Raw genomic sequence first — 15,701 nt, forward strand, 5'->3', positions numbered from 1 at the left:
TGCAATCCCTTCTCTTTTTCAGGATTTTGGTACACACGCACACTTGCTCAACATGTTTTTCAAGCTCCCGGGTCCAGGACTCAAACCATGTAGTTGACCAATGAGAGATCTAGCTGCTTCAGCTGCCATTCTACTGGCTGGCTGTCCAGTTCTAGAACCCATGCCCTTGACCTCTGTAGTTTACCATTTCTACACAGATACAGAGCTACTGCCCTGGCTGAATCTAAGATGAATTTATTCAACCTACCACCTCCAGCCCCAATTTCCCCCAGATTCTTTCTCTGGAGACCCTCGGGACCAAGGGATCAAAATTCATTCAATAATATTTTGAAGAGCAGAATAAAGGTTAATTGCCAGCCAGCTATTATTGAATTCCAGTCGATATCCTTGGGAAATGTGCACTTGAAAACACTCATTTGAGTCATTTGACTTTGAAATAGGGCAAATGTGGAAACGACTTTTGACTTTTTTTGGAGGGAAGTTTTTGCTACAGGGCACATGCGCTCACCAGAAAGACAGAGAGAGACAGAGAGACAGAAAGCGAGAAATCACACCCTCCCCCCCCAGGAGAGTTGGCCACACCGCGATCCCTTTTCCTCCATTCTCTTCTCAGGATCTTGGGCATGCACGCACACGAGTCCGGCATGAGTTTAAGCCACTGGGTCAGGGACTCGAACCACGGTCGACTACATGGGAGTCCAGCGACGTAGCCATTAGCCAACTGCTGGTCTCCTACTTTTGACTTTTTATGCAAGGTATTTGCATACTTTAGATTCATATCAAAGCTAAGATAAGTTGTAGGGACATCTTTGCTTTTTAGGGAAACTGAGTCCAGAGAAGGTAGTGACTTGTCATAGGTGCCTCTTAGGCACTAATTCTACAGCAAACATGGTACAACTGCAGAAAGAACATGGAGATTCCTTGAAAAATTAAAAGTATAATAACCTTATGATCCAGCAATTCTACTTCTGGGAATATATCCCAAAGAAGTGCAAGCAAGCTCTCAAAATGATATTTGTATATCCATGTTCATCAAGAGATAAAATGGGTAAGCCAAAGGTGGTAGCTACAGTGGAATATTATACAGCCTTAAAAAGGAATGACAGGTACAACAACATGGACAAATCTTGAGATGTTATGCTAAGTAAAAGAAGCCAATCACAAAAGGACAAATATTTACATGGGAAATTTAGAGTATTAACTTCATGGAGACAGAATGTTGGTTGCTAGGGGAAGGGGAGTGGAGAGTTATTATTTAATGAATATAGTTTCAGTTTTATAGGATGAAGAGTTATGGAGATGGGTGGTGGTGATGGTTGAACATTATGAATGTATTCAGTGTCACAAACTACACTTACATGGCAACAATGGTAAGTTTTGTTATGTGTATTCTAGCACAATATAAAAAATGGGGAAAAAAAGTATGTCTGTTGTGATAACGTACAAAATGTGGAAATAGGACTACAAAAGCCAACCTCAGGAGGACAGCAGGTGGCATGGAGGTTAAGGCGCTGGACCCCACATAGCTGCCTGCACAGTTCGCATCTGATCCAGAGGCTTAAAAAGCATGCCAGGTAAAGTGCATGCACACCCAAAATCTCAAGAGGAGAATGGAGAAGGGATTATGGTATGGGTGTCCCCCACGAGAGAGAGAGACTTCTCACTCTCCCTTTCTCTCTCCATCTCTGTCTCTCTGGCAAGCACATGTATCCTATAGTAAACTTAAAAAAAAAAAAGAAAGAAAACTCAGAAACCTAATGTTGATGACGGAAGTAGAAAAAGCAATGACATTTCCTTTAAAAAGTCATTCTGGCTTATCAAAACTTTAACACCTACCCAAAGAAATAACTAAATTGATAAACAGGACAAGGAGAATAAGTCTCAGGTTCCTAACTGTCTTTGACCCATAGAAACAGCATTCGCAGCCGCTTCCTCCGAAATCACTCCCGTCAGGCACCGAGTCTCTGAGTGAGAACGGAACTAAGGCTGAGTCCACCTGACTTCATCCTCCCAGTGACAGGCACCCTCAGGACACCAGGATCACTCTAGGAAACCTACAAGAACATTGATTGAAGCAGAATGAACTTCCAAAACTGAGTTCAGACATCTCCCAATCCAAAGGAGCAAAGACCTTGGAAATACACTCTGCGAATATAAAATCCCCCAGAAAACAGAAGACAGATGCATCTTTTTAAGAATCTCTTTCAAAAAACTTTCCCTTCCCATTAGTGAAAACCTGTTTTCCCTTCCCATTAGTGAGACCTGTCTCTTGTAGAAAATGAAAATGCTGGCATCACAGAACAAAGAGGAAAAGCCCCTCACGTCCCCTGCTGTCCTCCAATCGCAGGTGCTAGGGGAAGCACTGAAGGTGATGCAACCCAGCACCACGTCTGATCTTAATCACACAGCTCTTTTCCAATTCATACGAAAGTCAGGCAGGCATCTGCTCCATCACCCAGGTGTCTTGGACAGAGTCCCTCGCTCAGTTTCTTGGGAGGTGAAAGACTGCTGTGTCCTCTCACACCTCAGCTTCTACGCTGTCTAACCAGGCTTGGGTTGGGGATGGGAGCTGCTCCATCCTGGCGAGAGGCAGCAGCACCCTCTCCGTCCCTGCCCCAGGAGCTTACCTGCTCACGGACAAAGAAGCAGCACCACAGCACGGAGCGCTCCGACCTCATCCACCTGGACTCCCGGCCCCTGACGCAGCGGAGCCCTGCAGTGGGGATTCTCTGAGCGGAGCAGAGCATGGTTTCCCTGAAGGAACTCCTCCCCGCTACTTGGGCTGCATGACAGGAAGTGACAGGGGGCCATCAGTTACAAGTGTCAGAAGCTGAGAGCTGGCAGCTACTGCAGCCTTTTCAGAGCACTCGGACTTCTGGCACTCAAGGGCACAGCAGAAACTCAGTTTCTGGGTGACAGTCCCCAGCTGTAGAACAAACAATGCTCACCGGGTCTCACCCAATGCCAAGCTGGGTACCCTGGCAGCTCTCACGGGTGTGCTGGCTGGGTCTGGAGTTTTGCAAACCCAAACGATGGGATGAAATAGACGAGATGGAAAGCATTGCTAGACCAAAGGGCACCAGGAGGAGAGCTCTGGGTGGTCAAGATAACATCAAGGGTTCACTTGAACTTCACCCAGGACCCAGCAGCCCCGCCAGGGACACGGAGCTCGCGCTGCGTCCCGATTCACAAGCCACTACACACCCATCTGCTGCTTTCTTCTTTCCTTACTCAAATCTGGCACCTTCCCTTCAGAGCCTTTTCAAAGCAGCCACGTCTGGGAATCTCCCTTTCAGATCTTCACCTGCAGAAGAGGCCTTCCTGCGGGCCTCAGGGTTTATCATGAAAAAAACGAGCGGCTGACATTTCTCGGTTTATAAACTGAGATCTCACCAGAATGAACACTTTGCCCCAGTTCCCTGCCTTTTACAGAACCCAGACCTCCTCGGTGAAACAGGCCACAACACAGGGAACTCCAGATGAAATGGTTTCAGATGAAAAATACGTCCACGCAACCCATCCTCATCCAGCACCCTCATCCCCTTGAACGGCAGCCGTGAGTCTCAAGCCCAAGAAGACATAACCCCGGTGTAGTGCCCAATGATTTATTTTATATCTTTAGTTATCTCCTGGGATAGTACTTGAGGCACCAAATTCTTAACTTTTAGCCACCAAGATTTAGTGCGGTTTTATGAGGCCTTCTTACAAATGCACGAATTAGAGACCAGCAGTTGGCATAATGGCTATGTTGCTGGACTCCCATGTAGTTGACCACGGTTCACGTCCTGGACCCGGTGGCTTAAACTCACGCTGGGCGCATGTGCATGTGTGCCCAAGATCCTGAGAGGAGAATGGAGAAGGGATTGCGGCGTGGCCATCCCCCCAGGGGGGTGGTTTCTCGCTTCCTGTCTCTCTGTCTCTCTGGAGAGCACATGCACCCTATAGAAAAACAAAAACAAAAACCCTCTCCAAAAAGAAAAATTATTAAAAATGCACAGATTAAAGCTTTGTCCATCTGGGACCTGAGTACAGTCAGGGGACTCAGCAAAGGAAACGGGTTCATTTGAACAAGGAACTTCTGGTCTAACAGAAGGAGATTAAGGGACCAGCAGTTAGCATAATGGCTATGTCACTGGACTCCCATGTAGTCGACTTCAGTTCGAGTCTCGGACCTGGTGGCTTAAACTCAAGATGGGTGCGTGTGCGTGCGTGCCCAAGATCCTGAGAGGAGAAAGGAGGAGAAAAGATTGCAGCGTGGCCATCACCCCTGGGGGGTGATTTCTCACTTTCTGTCTCTCTCTGTCTGGCGAGCGCACGTGCCCTATAGCAAAAACCTCTCAAAAAAAAAAAAAAGAGATTAAATCCAAGACTTGGATTTTTCTTTTCAAGACGCTTTTGCCTTAGGGCATGTATGTTCGTTGGAGAGAGAGACAGAGATGGTGAGAGGGAAAGTGAGAAATTACACCCCCCCCCAGGATGGCCATACCATAATCCATTTTCCTCCTAAGGTCTTGGGCACACATGCACATGTGCACAGCATGATTTTCAAGTCATCAAGCCTGGAACTCGAACCGCTGTCAGCCATGTAGGAGTCCAGCGATGTAACCGATACGCCATCTCCTAGTCTCTTGACTTTAGAGCTTATGAGAAAGTAGGCTCCCTCTAGCTATGCTGCCAAGAATTTGGGAGCGGGGGTGGGGGGAATGCTGAGCAGGCCAGGAAATAATTGGGCCTGGTCAGATGCATTTTTATTTATTTATTTTACAGGTTTTTGTCTTAGGGAGTATGCACTCGACAGAAAGAGACAGAGACAGTGAGAGGGAAAGTGAGAAATCACCTCCCCGCCAAGATACTGTTATCCTTTTTCCTCCACTCTCTTCATGGGATCTTGGGCAAGCACGTGCCCCACGTGAATTTCAAGTCATTGGGTCCAGCACTCAAATCATTGTTGTCCAAGGGGGAGTCTAGTGACGTAACCACTATGACATCTGCCGACTTCTCCATTTTAACTAATTAATTAATTGATTAATTAATTGAATTATTTTATTTCATTAATTTATTTTTATTTTTATTTTTTTAAATTTGACCAGAGAGGGACACAGCAAGAGAGAGTAAGAGTGAGTGAGTAAGAAAGAGAGAGAGAGAGAGTGAAAAAGCAAGCCACCAGGCCCAGGATTTGAACCGCGGTCGACCATTTGGGAGTCCAGCACCCTTAACCTCCATGCCACATTTTTATTTTTTACAGGCACAAAGTCTGAAAATCTTCTCATAGCAAGAGACACGTGGGGCAGTATTCTGAGCAGAAGAATTGCAAGAGCAACAGCACGGGGTACAGAACCACAGTGCTTCGGGAGAAAGGCAAATGCTCTGATAGGCTGGAGGCTGGTCTGACAGGCATGGGTCTAGTTTCAAGGCATGAGGGAGTCGCACCTGTGTGGAAAGGAGGAAGTAAAATCACTGTGAAAGGCTCAGGCCTTTTGGGCAAGCATCTGGGTCCAGCACCCAGGAAGTGCTCAGTACATGTGTCAAATCAAACAGCAGCGTCTGCATAGAGGTAGGTTTCAGGTGGTCTTGGAATTCCCTTTTTCCAAAAGCAAGCTGGTGTGAGCAGGAAGCAGGGTCATTGCTCCAGCCTCCTTCATAGGAAGGGGCCTGGGTTTGTACCGGCCTGTAAACAAGCTGAGATTAGCCAACCTTAGTAGCAACTCAGCTAATTAAGAACGCCAACTGGGACCAGCAGGAGGTGTGGTGGTTAAGGGCACCGGACTCCCACATGGTCAACTGAGGTTTGAGTCCCAGACCTGGTGGCTTGCTTTCTCACTTTCCATCTCTCTGTGTCTCTCTCTCACTTTGTCCCTCTCTGGTCAAATTAAAATAAATAAATAAAACAAATAAAGTTAAATAAAATAATTTTTTAAAGAATGCCAACCCCTGTAGACCCAAGGGGACATGGTAAGGCTTGGTAAGCCCAAACATTCATCTTCTGACAAACAAGTCACTTTACAGAGGCCCTGAGGCCCAGGCCGGCTCCATCCCAGTGATGATCTGGAGTCGTGAGCTGTCCAAAGCACAATGCAATCGATGTCTTTTGTAGGGCTGGAGGTACATTCATACGAACTAATCCTAGAATGATTCAACTCACTTCCGGCCGCTGACTGTGAACAGGAAAGGAGAACAGAAACCCGTGGGCTGCAGCACTTCGTGGAAGAGGTGAAACTTGAGTGGGCTCCCGGGTAGGTGGCCAAGGAGGAGGGAGGGGAGCCAGCGGATGCCCTGGTAGGGGAAGGGGCACAGCTTGCAAAAAGGAAGGAAAGAACAGGGCAGGGCCGCTTCCTCTGATGGCCCTGCTTTGACCAGAAGCAAGAACTCCCCTCATGTGCAGAAAGGCTCTCGAGAGGGGAATTTCAATAAGAGGCTCCTGACCTGCAAGGTACAAGCCCATTTGTGGTTTTATACTTGGAGCTTAAACAGGAGTTTTTTTCTATGTGGCATCTAGGATATTGCAAGTATTAAAACACCTTTTACTACTGTCACTTAAAATGTTCAAAGTAACGCAGTGTCACTGTAATCAGATCATAGACACAGCATAAAGCAAGAAAGTGTCTTCCCAAAGTGCTCACGTTTTTCTCTACCCTGATCTCACCGGCTGAAGTTACTGAGATAAAGTCAGGCCTGGGCAGAGATCATAAACCCCAATGTCTTCAGGACCGGAGGGTCAGGTACCCAGAAGAAAAGGCTGATGGACCCGGGGCAGCACGGAGAGTGTTAGCCCTGCAGCCCCGGCTTATTTCCGTCCTCAGGAGCGACTGGCCACGGAGCCCAAACATTGCAGTTCTTTCCAGACAAGCCTTGCAAGTCCAGGTTTTATGTAAAAATCTCCTGCTCTGTAAGTACTGGCAACCATTCGCCATTGTAAAAAATACTGATCGGGTCATGCAACGCAGTGGCTGGTTTAATGGCAGCCAAGGGCCACCACTTTGCAACCTTGACTGCTGATCCTTCCAACATTCCCTTCTTATTATTATTCTTTTTAAGTTTCTTTTTTTTTTTTAGTTCTATAAGTGAGGCAGAAAGAGAGGACTCCCAATAGGCTCGTGACACTGACAGCCACCTTTGGCTTCAGGCAGCCCCATATCAGCTGGTCCCAGTGCAAGCCCAGGGCACTCAGGGAAGTCTCCAGATGTGAACCAGAAACCTTGTCAAGTGGGGGCAGCCTCACGAAGTGTTGAGTTTTACCGTTTCACCACCATCCAGCCCCCAGCCATTCCCTCCTATCTAAATGCATGTGAGTTGATGGTATAACATAGTATTTTCTATTTATTTTTCTAAATGGAATGATAACATTCTTCCACTCCTTGTTGTCTGCCTGTCTGCCTTTCTTTCTTTCTTTCTCTCTTTCTTTCTTTCTTTCTTTCTTTCTTTCTTTCTTTCTCTCCACTTGCCATCCAGGCTATCTTTCCATGCTATACACATTTTCAACCTTTTACTGCAGAGTATCTTTGGTATAGAAGGACAGTAACCCATTGAGCTCCTGCCCTGGGGACATTTGGCAAGCAGGGAAGATGCATTTGAAATGCTGTTTCTCAGCTGTTCATCTGTCTCATCTCTGCTTATGCTGAGGACTCAATCCATGATCAAAGTGCACAGCCAGTGAGGGTCGGCAGATGGCACAGTGGTTAAGGCACTGTACTCCCACATGACTGACTGTAATTCGAGTCCAATACCCAGCAGCTTGAAAAATCACACCAGGTGAGTGTGGACATGTGCCCAAAATCCTGAAAGGAGAATGGAGGAGAAGGGACTGTGGTGTGACCATCTCCCCAGGGTGTGATTTCTCACTTTCCCTCTCTCTGGTTTGTGCATGTGCCCTATGGCAATTAAAAAAAAAAAAAAAAAAAGGCATGCAGATGTCAGTGACCAGAAAGAACAGTCAGTCAGAAACCTATTCTAGGAGATTCAAGACCCTGACATGAGGGACCACAAACCACTGGAGAAGAAAACTATCCTAGCAATGGGATGACTTGCATGCCATTTGGAAGGAAATCTCACTTTAAAGCCCTCCTTCATCCTTACCCAAAGTAACTTCTACACAGATTAGAGAGACATGCTGAAAAGAGAAAAACACACACCTATGAAATTCTGGGGGTGTAGGTTCTCAGGGTAAGATGTTTTTCTTTAAGCGCAGGGAGCTGAATCATACATGTATACTGGGGAAACTACCTACAAGGCACCTACAATGCAAAACTGGCCCCCGTTTTCCCACACCTGGTTAAATAACCAAACTGGTGACATATCTTGCCACACTCTAAAAGAGACAAATGCCCAAACAGGACCTGGTTAGGTTACCACCCAACGCTCTGTGGTATGTCTTGAACCAGACCTACCATTCTTCCTGTGTCATTATTCTATACACCAGAGTCACTTTCGATTAAGTCCCAAGGAGTTTCCTCACACGGAATATATTCACCTAGGTTGTGAGAATTTTATCTACATAAAACAAAATGGTTAGGTCTCACAGAATTACATTTTCATTGAAAGTGGGCCACTAACAGTGGTTTTTTCCATTTGGATTTTATCCTGGTTACTTGACATCTTTTTTCTTTTTTTAGATTCATTCCATTTAACTTGATTTATTTATTCATTTTAATTTGACCATAGAGGGACAGAGCAAGAGAGAGAGAGAAAGGGAAAGTGAGAAAGCAAACTACCAGGTTTGGGACTTGAACCGCAGTTGGCCATGTGGGAGTCTAGCACGCGCAACCACCATGCCACCTGCCGGCGCCACTTGATAACTTTTCTACTGTATGCAAGAAGCCAAAGATTTCATAAAACCTTGGAGTTGGAAGGGAGTTTCAAGATATTAATCATATCCTATTAGATGCCTTACTTTTTTTTTTTTTTTAATTTTGCCATCGGGCATGTGTGCTAACTAGAGAGAGAAAGAGAAAGAGGGAAAGTGAGAAAGCACCCCCGGGGGGATGGCCATGCCATAATCCCTTCTCCTCCATTCTCCTCACAGGAACTCAAGCACGCACACACCTGCAGCCAGTGTATTTTGCAAGTCTGCCAGGTCCAGTACTCTAACTGTACAGTCAGCCAAGTGGGACTCCAGTTGCCTTAACCACCACACCATCAGCTGGCCCAGGTGCCTCACATTTTTAAAGAATTCCACAAACTGAACTGAAAACTAGTAAAACAATCTCCTTAAAAATGGGCTTGGGGGGTGGTCTACAAGGTGCCAGGGTGGTTAAGGCACTGGATTCCCACAAGACTGACCACAGTTGAGTCCTGGCAGCCTGAAAATCACACGGGGCGCATGTTTCTGTGGATGCCCAAAATCCTGAGAGAAGACTGAAGGAGAAGGGATTGCTGTGTGGCCATCTTATCTGGGGGGAGAGGTAATTTCTCACTTTCCCTCTCTGTCTCTGTCTCTCTCCAGTGAGTGCATACATCTTATGGCAAAAAAAAAAAAGGAAGAAAAAATGGGAAAATGAGATGGCAGCACTGACTGAATTAAAATAGTTGATTGCACATGTTTTAACCAAGGTTCCAATATCAGAAGAGTATCTCTTCATAGATCTTGGGTTTCTGAAGCTGCTGTCAAATTGAGGTAAGACAAAGAGAACAAAAACAATTGTGTGTGCTGTTACTGAGAGGAGAGGCATGGCAGAAAGCACTTCTTGGTGTTAGTAGGTGGGCGGGAGACATAGCACACAAGGTCATGAGACATAAAGAGAACCCCAAAGTATTCAGAACTGGGAGATTACTCACGGATTCTACACATTTACTAAGTATGCTTGTATCTATTGCTCAGTGCTGGCAATGTGCTTAATCCAAGCCAAACCTGAACAATTACTCTGCACCCCTCACCGTCAACTGTGGACAAAATGGGGTGGTCCAGACACCACCTAAAGCCAGGGCCAACTGGAGGCAAGGTGGTTTATCTCAAGAAACATCGGCCATTTCAAAACATCGACTCTCTTGCAGAGTCCTGTGTAATGTACAGGCTCACCAAGATTACATAGTGACGAGAAGAATGTGGGAGCAGACCAGGCTGCCCAAGGTCAAGAATGAATAAATAGAAAAGTCTTCATTGATGGTTTGAATGCAAGAACTAAAAGTAAATGATGTTCGAACAGGGATGTCGCTCGTCACGGCTCATCCTGAGTGCTAATCTTGTTGGTTTCTTACAAGCAATCACTTGAGTATGGTATCTTTTTCTCTTTAAACAAATCTGGACTTTTATAACCAAATTCCCCACATTATTTTAGCATGGATATATAGGCATCTATTTTTAAACATGTAAAAAAAAGGAGAGCTATCTTCGGATGCACACTGAAGCAGTCATAGGCCTGGTCTCTGAGGTTCTGCCTTTTTTATCAACCTAAGCAAGGGCCACCTGAGGAATTTCTGCAAGGAGCAGACAGGGGCTGCTTGCAAATAAACTTACTCAATTTATTTCTTAGAAATGTGAATGTCTGGGGCCAGCAGGTGGCATGGTGGTTAAGACGCTGGACTCCCACATGGCCGACTGAGGTTCAAACCTGGAACTGGGGGCTTACTTCCTCACTTTCTCTCTCTCTCTCTCTCTGTGGTCAAAATAAACAAATAAATTAATTAAATAATTCTAAAAAAAAGAAAGAAAGAAACGTGAATGTCTTAGGTACAGCTTTTTCAAGGGGCGGTCATGGTCCAGTCCTTAAACTGTTAGCTAAAAGTGAAACTCCTACAGGTTGCTGACCTCTGCCCAATTCTTAGGAAGGAAGCAAAGGTTTGAAGACTGATTAGCTGATATGTAGAAGCCAAAGAGCTTCCTTATTTGAAATGAAATTTACTATCTGACATTATGTCAAAATTGGTTAGAAGTGGAAAATCTTAGTATAGGGAAGAGGGTGGGGAGGTATATCTGACACCTACAATGAATACTCAGAGGCATTTAAAAAGTAATTTACTTATATACTAAAGCAACTCTTTTTTTTTTTTTTTTTTTTTTGGCCAGAGGATGAATGCACTTACCAGAGAGAGTCAGAGAGACCTAGAGAGAGAGGAGGCAGGAGAAAGCACACACCCCCCCAAGAGGTGTGGTCATGCCATAATCCCTTCTCCATTTCTCCATCCTGTCAGCACATGGGCACGCTCGTGCATACATCTGGTGTGTTTTTCAAGCCACAGAGGCCAGGATTCAAACCACGCAAATGACCATCTAGGATATGGCTCCCCTAACCATTAGGCCACAGGGTTAGTACCCTCCCAACCCCCTCAAAAAACAACTCCTGACATGCTGAATTTGTAAGCTAAACATATACAAGAAAAGCAAAACTCATTTTTTTTTCCTCTAATCTTTTTTTGGGGGGGAGAGGGTTTTGCTATAGGGCACATGTGCTCACCAGAAAAAGAGAGAGAGACCAAGAGACAGAAAGCAAGAAATCACCCCCTGGGGGGATGGCCGTGCCATAAACCCTTCTCCTCTCCTCTCTTCTCAGGATCTTGGGCATGCATGCACATGTGCCTGGAGTGAGTTTAAGCCACCGGGTCCGGGACTTGAACCACAGTTGACTACATGGGAGTCCAGCGACATAGCCATTATGCCATCTGCTGGTTCCTTCTCTATTCTTTTATTTTTTTTAAGAGTTATTTTATTTAACTTTATTTATTTAATTTATTTATTTTAATTTGATCAGAAAGGGAGGGAGGGAAGGAGAGAGAGAGAGAGAAGAAGGAAGGTGAGAACGCAAGCTGCCAAGCACAGGACATGAACTGCGGTTGGCCATATGGGAGTCCAGTGCCCTTAGCCACCGCCTCCTAGCCCCGGCAAAACTCATTTTTATTCAAAGGTTTCTCATCATTATTTTGCCTCTAGATCCCACCTGAGGGATCACTGTTGGGAATAATTATCTGTCTGCAATAATGAATAATCAATACGTGGGCTCTGTGATTTGTGTGTGTGTGTGTGTGTGTGTGTGTGTGTGTGTGTGTGTGTGTGTGTAGGAGCTGAAAGACCTGTTAAGTCACTTAACTTCCTCGACCCTCAGTTTCCTCATCTTAAAACAGAAATAGTAATTCCTTTCTTCCTCACAGTGCTGTAGGGAGGACTACAGGCGCTCACTGACATGTATTTAAAAGAAAGAGAGAAAGAAAGAAAGAAAGGAAGAAAGGAAGGAAGGAAGGAAGGAAGGAAGGAAGGAAGGAAGGAAGGAAGGAAGAAAGAAAGAAAGAAAGAAAGAAAGAAAGAAAGAAAGAAAGAAAGAAAGAAAGAAAGAAAGAAAGAAAGAAAACAGAACAAAAGGACAACAGGTCTGGTTTGCACCGCCTCAGTTACCTCTTTTGCCTCCGGGTGATGGGGACATATAGGGTCATCAGAACATTCTTTTAATTTTGTATCGGTTTAAAAATTTCCAAAATAAAACAAAAAGGAAAGTTAAAAACCACAGTAGTCATTTCTTTACTTATTTGTTTTCAAATAGATGAAGAAGCTCTCTGGTATAATTGTGAACCCTGGTTCACATTTGCCTCTCAGCAACTGGAAAAGCTGACCCCAAATCTCATTTCCGAGCGTGATGTGAATGAGGACTGCCCACGGAGCATCTGAGACGGGCAAGGCAGAGGGTGTTATCGTTGCCCATTGCTCCTCTCCCATCCAAGAGGGAAAGAAAACGAAGGGGTGGTTAAAAGGTGCCATCATTTATGTTCTGAATGTTTTAATGCTGGATTCCCTGAAACCGCTGTATCTGCCTACAAATTCAAGACTTCAGCTGAAAACATCCCCCAAGATAACACCAGAGAGTGAATATGGTGTGAGCCCCCCGACCCCCAACTCAGAGCATGCGTTCTGCTCATCCAGCAGTGAAAGTGGAGTTTCACTTTGCTTCAGTTTGCCTGCGTCCACGAAGAACCAATACAGCCACCCTGTCCCTGAAGTCAGGATCAGAAAGGAGTCACTGAAAATGCTGGAAAACGACAAACCAAATGGGGAATACTTGGAAAAGTATCCCAGCTCTCACCAATGGGAACCGGTCCCAGTTAGCAGTTCACCCCTCCTCCCAGCTAGGAGGCCACCCCTTTAAGACAGACTTCCTGGTAAGGCTAAGAGATTTCCGAAAGCAGCTTCCTGGAAACCACAGACGATAAACAATAAACTTTGCAGCAAAATCGTGGACAATAAGCCCCACGTGGCCGTAATAAGAAGCAATTACGAGCACTGACAATAGCGTGGGCATTTCCAACAGGAATGCAAATCCGAGATAAACAGGGGAGAATGCTGTCCCACACACCTGCACGGACAAAACTGATTTCTAAAACATCAGTTCCTAGCCTCTCTCCCCCTGAGAACTCCTGGCTTCCACGTGAGGCTCTATTTTCTTGTTGTTGTTTTGAAATCACGGTCTAAGAGGAAAGCGGGGCTTTCCTGAGGCATCACTACCTATTACTAAAAGATGAGGCCAAGTGACTCCAAGTGTCCCTTAGTCTGCGTGTCTCTGTAAGGGTCACCCTTAGCATACTCTGCAGCTGAACCCCCTTCTTAGGTTTGAAGAAGTCCCCAACTCAGGAAGCAGAACCCATATTCTACCAAAGGAGAGGTGAGTGCCAGGCACAGGTGTCCCCACCTCACTGCAGTCAGGGACAAGAACACCAGATACTCAGGAAGCCCCCACCCCAAACTTGGTGGGAGGAGCTGAGATGCAGAGCTGCAGCCTGCAGAGGTAGCAGGAGGCAACTGGGCCGTCAGGTTTCCCCTCTCTGTCTCACCGCTGCAGATCAGGTAATGCCATACTGCAATGGAGTCTTCATAAGATCCTTTTGGTGTGAAATTTGGACTTTTTCCTGATTCGCTGAGCCTTCCAAAAGTCTCTGAGCTACTCTAGATCCTTTAATAAAGTCCTTTTCTGCTTAACTCAGTTGGAACTAGGTTTCGTTGCTGGGGGTCAGTTCAGCACACACAGAAGACCGGTGAGCTCAAGGTGAGGGGGCCAGACACCAACTGCAAACAGCAATTCTGAGCCCAAGGACTAGATGGCTTCTTTCCCACCTAGAATGCAACGCTAACACTGTCCCTGGGCCTGAGACCCTGCATCAGTTAGCCCCACCTCTCGGCCCTCATCTTGTTCTCTTCTCCCTGCTCCTGCGCTGTGGTCACACCCTACCTTCCTTACCAGGCTTGTTCCTGCCTCAGGGCCTTTGCACGTGCTGTTCCCTCTCTCCAGAAAACTCTTCCCTCCAACGTTTCACACAGCAGCATCCTTCTCATAGTTCAGCCTCAGCTTATCGGAGGCCTTCCCTAGCCAGTCCCTAAAGGACCATGCCCCACAGCAACTTATTCTCTGTCATGACGCCTGGTTGATTTCCTTTCTAGCACTTATCACATCTCGTAATTAATTTATCTCATTATCCATAACAGGAGCAATCGCCACTGACTGGGGACTTGCTCTGTGCTAAGTCTAAGCTCACTTAATTCTATGACCACCCTAGGAGATAGGTACTTGCATTAACCCTAGTTAACAGATGACAAAACTGGCCCTGGGCCCACACCATGCGATCTCTCACCTTCCCTCTCTGTTTCTGTCTCTCTCTGCGGAGCACACTGGCCCTATGGCAAAACCTAAAACATGACTGACTACATGGTTAGAGTCCAGACGGGGCAGCTTGAAAACTACTCCAGATATGTGTGCACGCACGTCCAAACTCCCAAGAGGAGGCTGGAGGAGAAGGGATGATGACGTGGCCATCCACCCCAGGAGGTGAATACTCACTTCCCTCTCCCTGCCCTTGTCTCTTGCAAACACACATGCAAAAACTAAAAGAATTCACTAATTTAATTAAAAAGAGAGGTCTGAGGAGGAAGTCCAAGTGCAGGTTCCTGGGAGAGCCTGGATGGTGGCCTCCAACTACCTGTGGGTACAAGTTCAGGGTCACCTGGACCTGGGGCCAGTCTGCTGGACCAGTCAGGGCTTCCCCACACGTGAGCCTCAGGCTGGGCCCGTCACTCTGCCTGTCTCTGTACAAGAGGTAACAGCTCCCTGCCATGGCAGGTGCTGCACTCCGTTTTTTCACACATGTTCACATGCGATCTCCCAATGACCCTGGGAATCAAGTGCCATTATGGTGTCCATTTTTAAAATGAGAAAAGCTGATGTTCAGAGACATTAAGAGTTCCCCAAACGGTGGGTGCCAGCAAGCAGCATGGTGGTTAAGGGGCGAAGTTCCCACATAGCTAACCACGGTTCAAGTCCTGGACCCGGAGGCTCGCTGTCTTACTTTCCCTCTGTCTCTCTCTGCAGAGCACACATGCCCTATAGCAAACTTTAAAAAATAATAAATAAAAATAAATAAATATTTATTCTAAAAAGAGAGCGAGAGAGAGAGACCACCAAAGGGTACACAGCTAGACTGACATTTGGAAAAATCTCCCCCCAAGCCAACACTGTGAGCGCCCCTCCAATCTGTAGACATGGCCCCTCTGCAGGACAAGAGTCAGCTGACCGGTGCACAGGATTTACCCTTTAGGCGGGCATGTATTCCCCTGGAGCAGACACGTGCATGCAGTGAGTAGAAACTCCCCCCATTGAGGACCTACTGTGTGCCAGGCACCAGATGGAGCGTCCTAGGCACCATCACCAGCCCATCACCATGGCAACTCTGAGGCAAGGACTGAAGGATACTGGGCCCCGGAGAGGCTGAGCTCCTGGCCCACGGTCACAGAGCTT

General features: G+C 46.3%; 1 protein-coding gene across 1 annotated transcript in view; it reads right to left on the bottom strand.

Annotated features, from left to right (window-relative positions):
* Positions 1-2,749, bottom strand: part of ARHGEF3 (Rho guanine nucleotide exchange factor 3) — a 207,100-nt gene extending 204,351 nt beyond the window's left edge. The window contains exon 1 of the mRNA XM_027767068.1: positions 2,628-2,749. Coding sequence (XP_027622869.1) covers positions 2,628-2,747 — 120 coding nt within the window. The 5' untranslated portion in view covers positions 2,748-2,749. The remainder of the gene's footprint in view (positions 1-2,627) is intronic.
* Between the last annotated feature and the right edge of the window lie 12,952 nt (positions 2,750-15,701).

The sequence above is a fragment of the Tupaia chinensis genome, unplaced genomic scaffold (genome assembly GCF_000334495.1).
Source record: "Tupaia chinensis unplaced genomic scaffold, TupChi_1.0 Scaffold143906_1, whole genome shotgun sequence".
Classification (NCBI taxonomy): domain Eukaryota; kingdom Metazoa; phylum Chordata; class Mammalia; order Scandentia; family Tupaiidae; genus Tupaia; species Tupaia belangeri.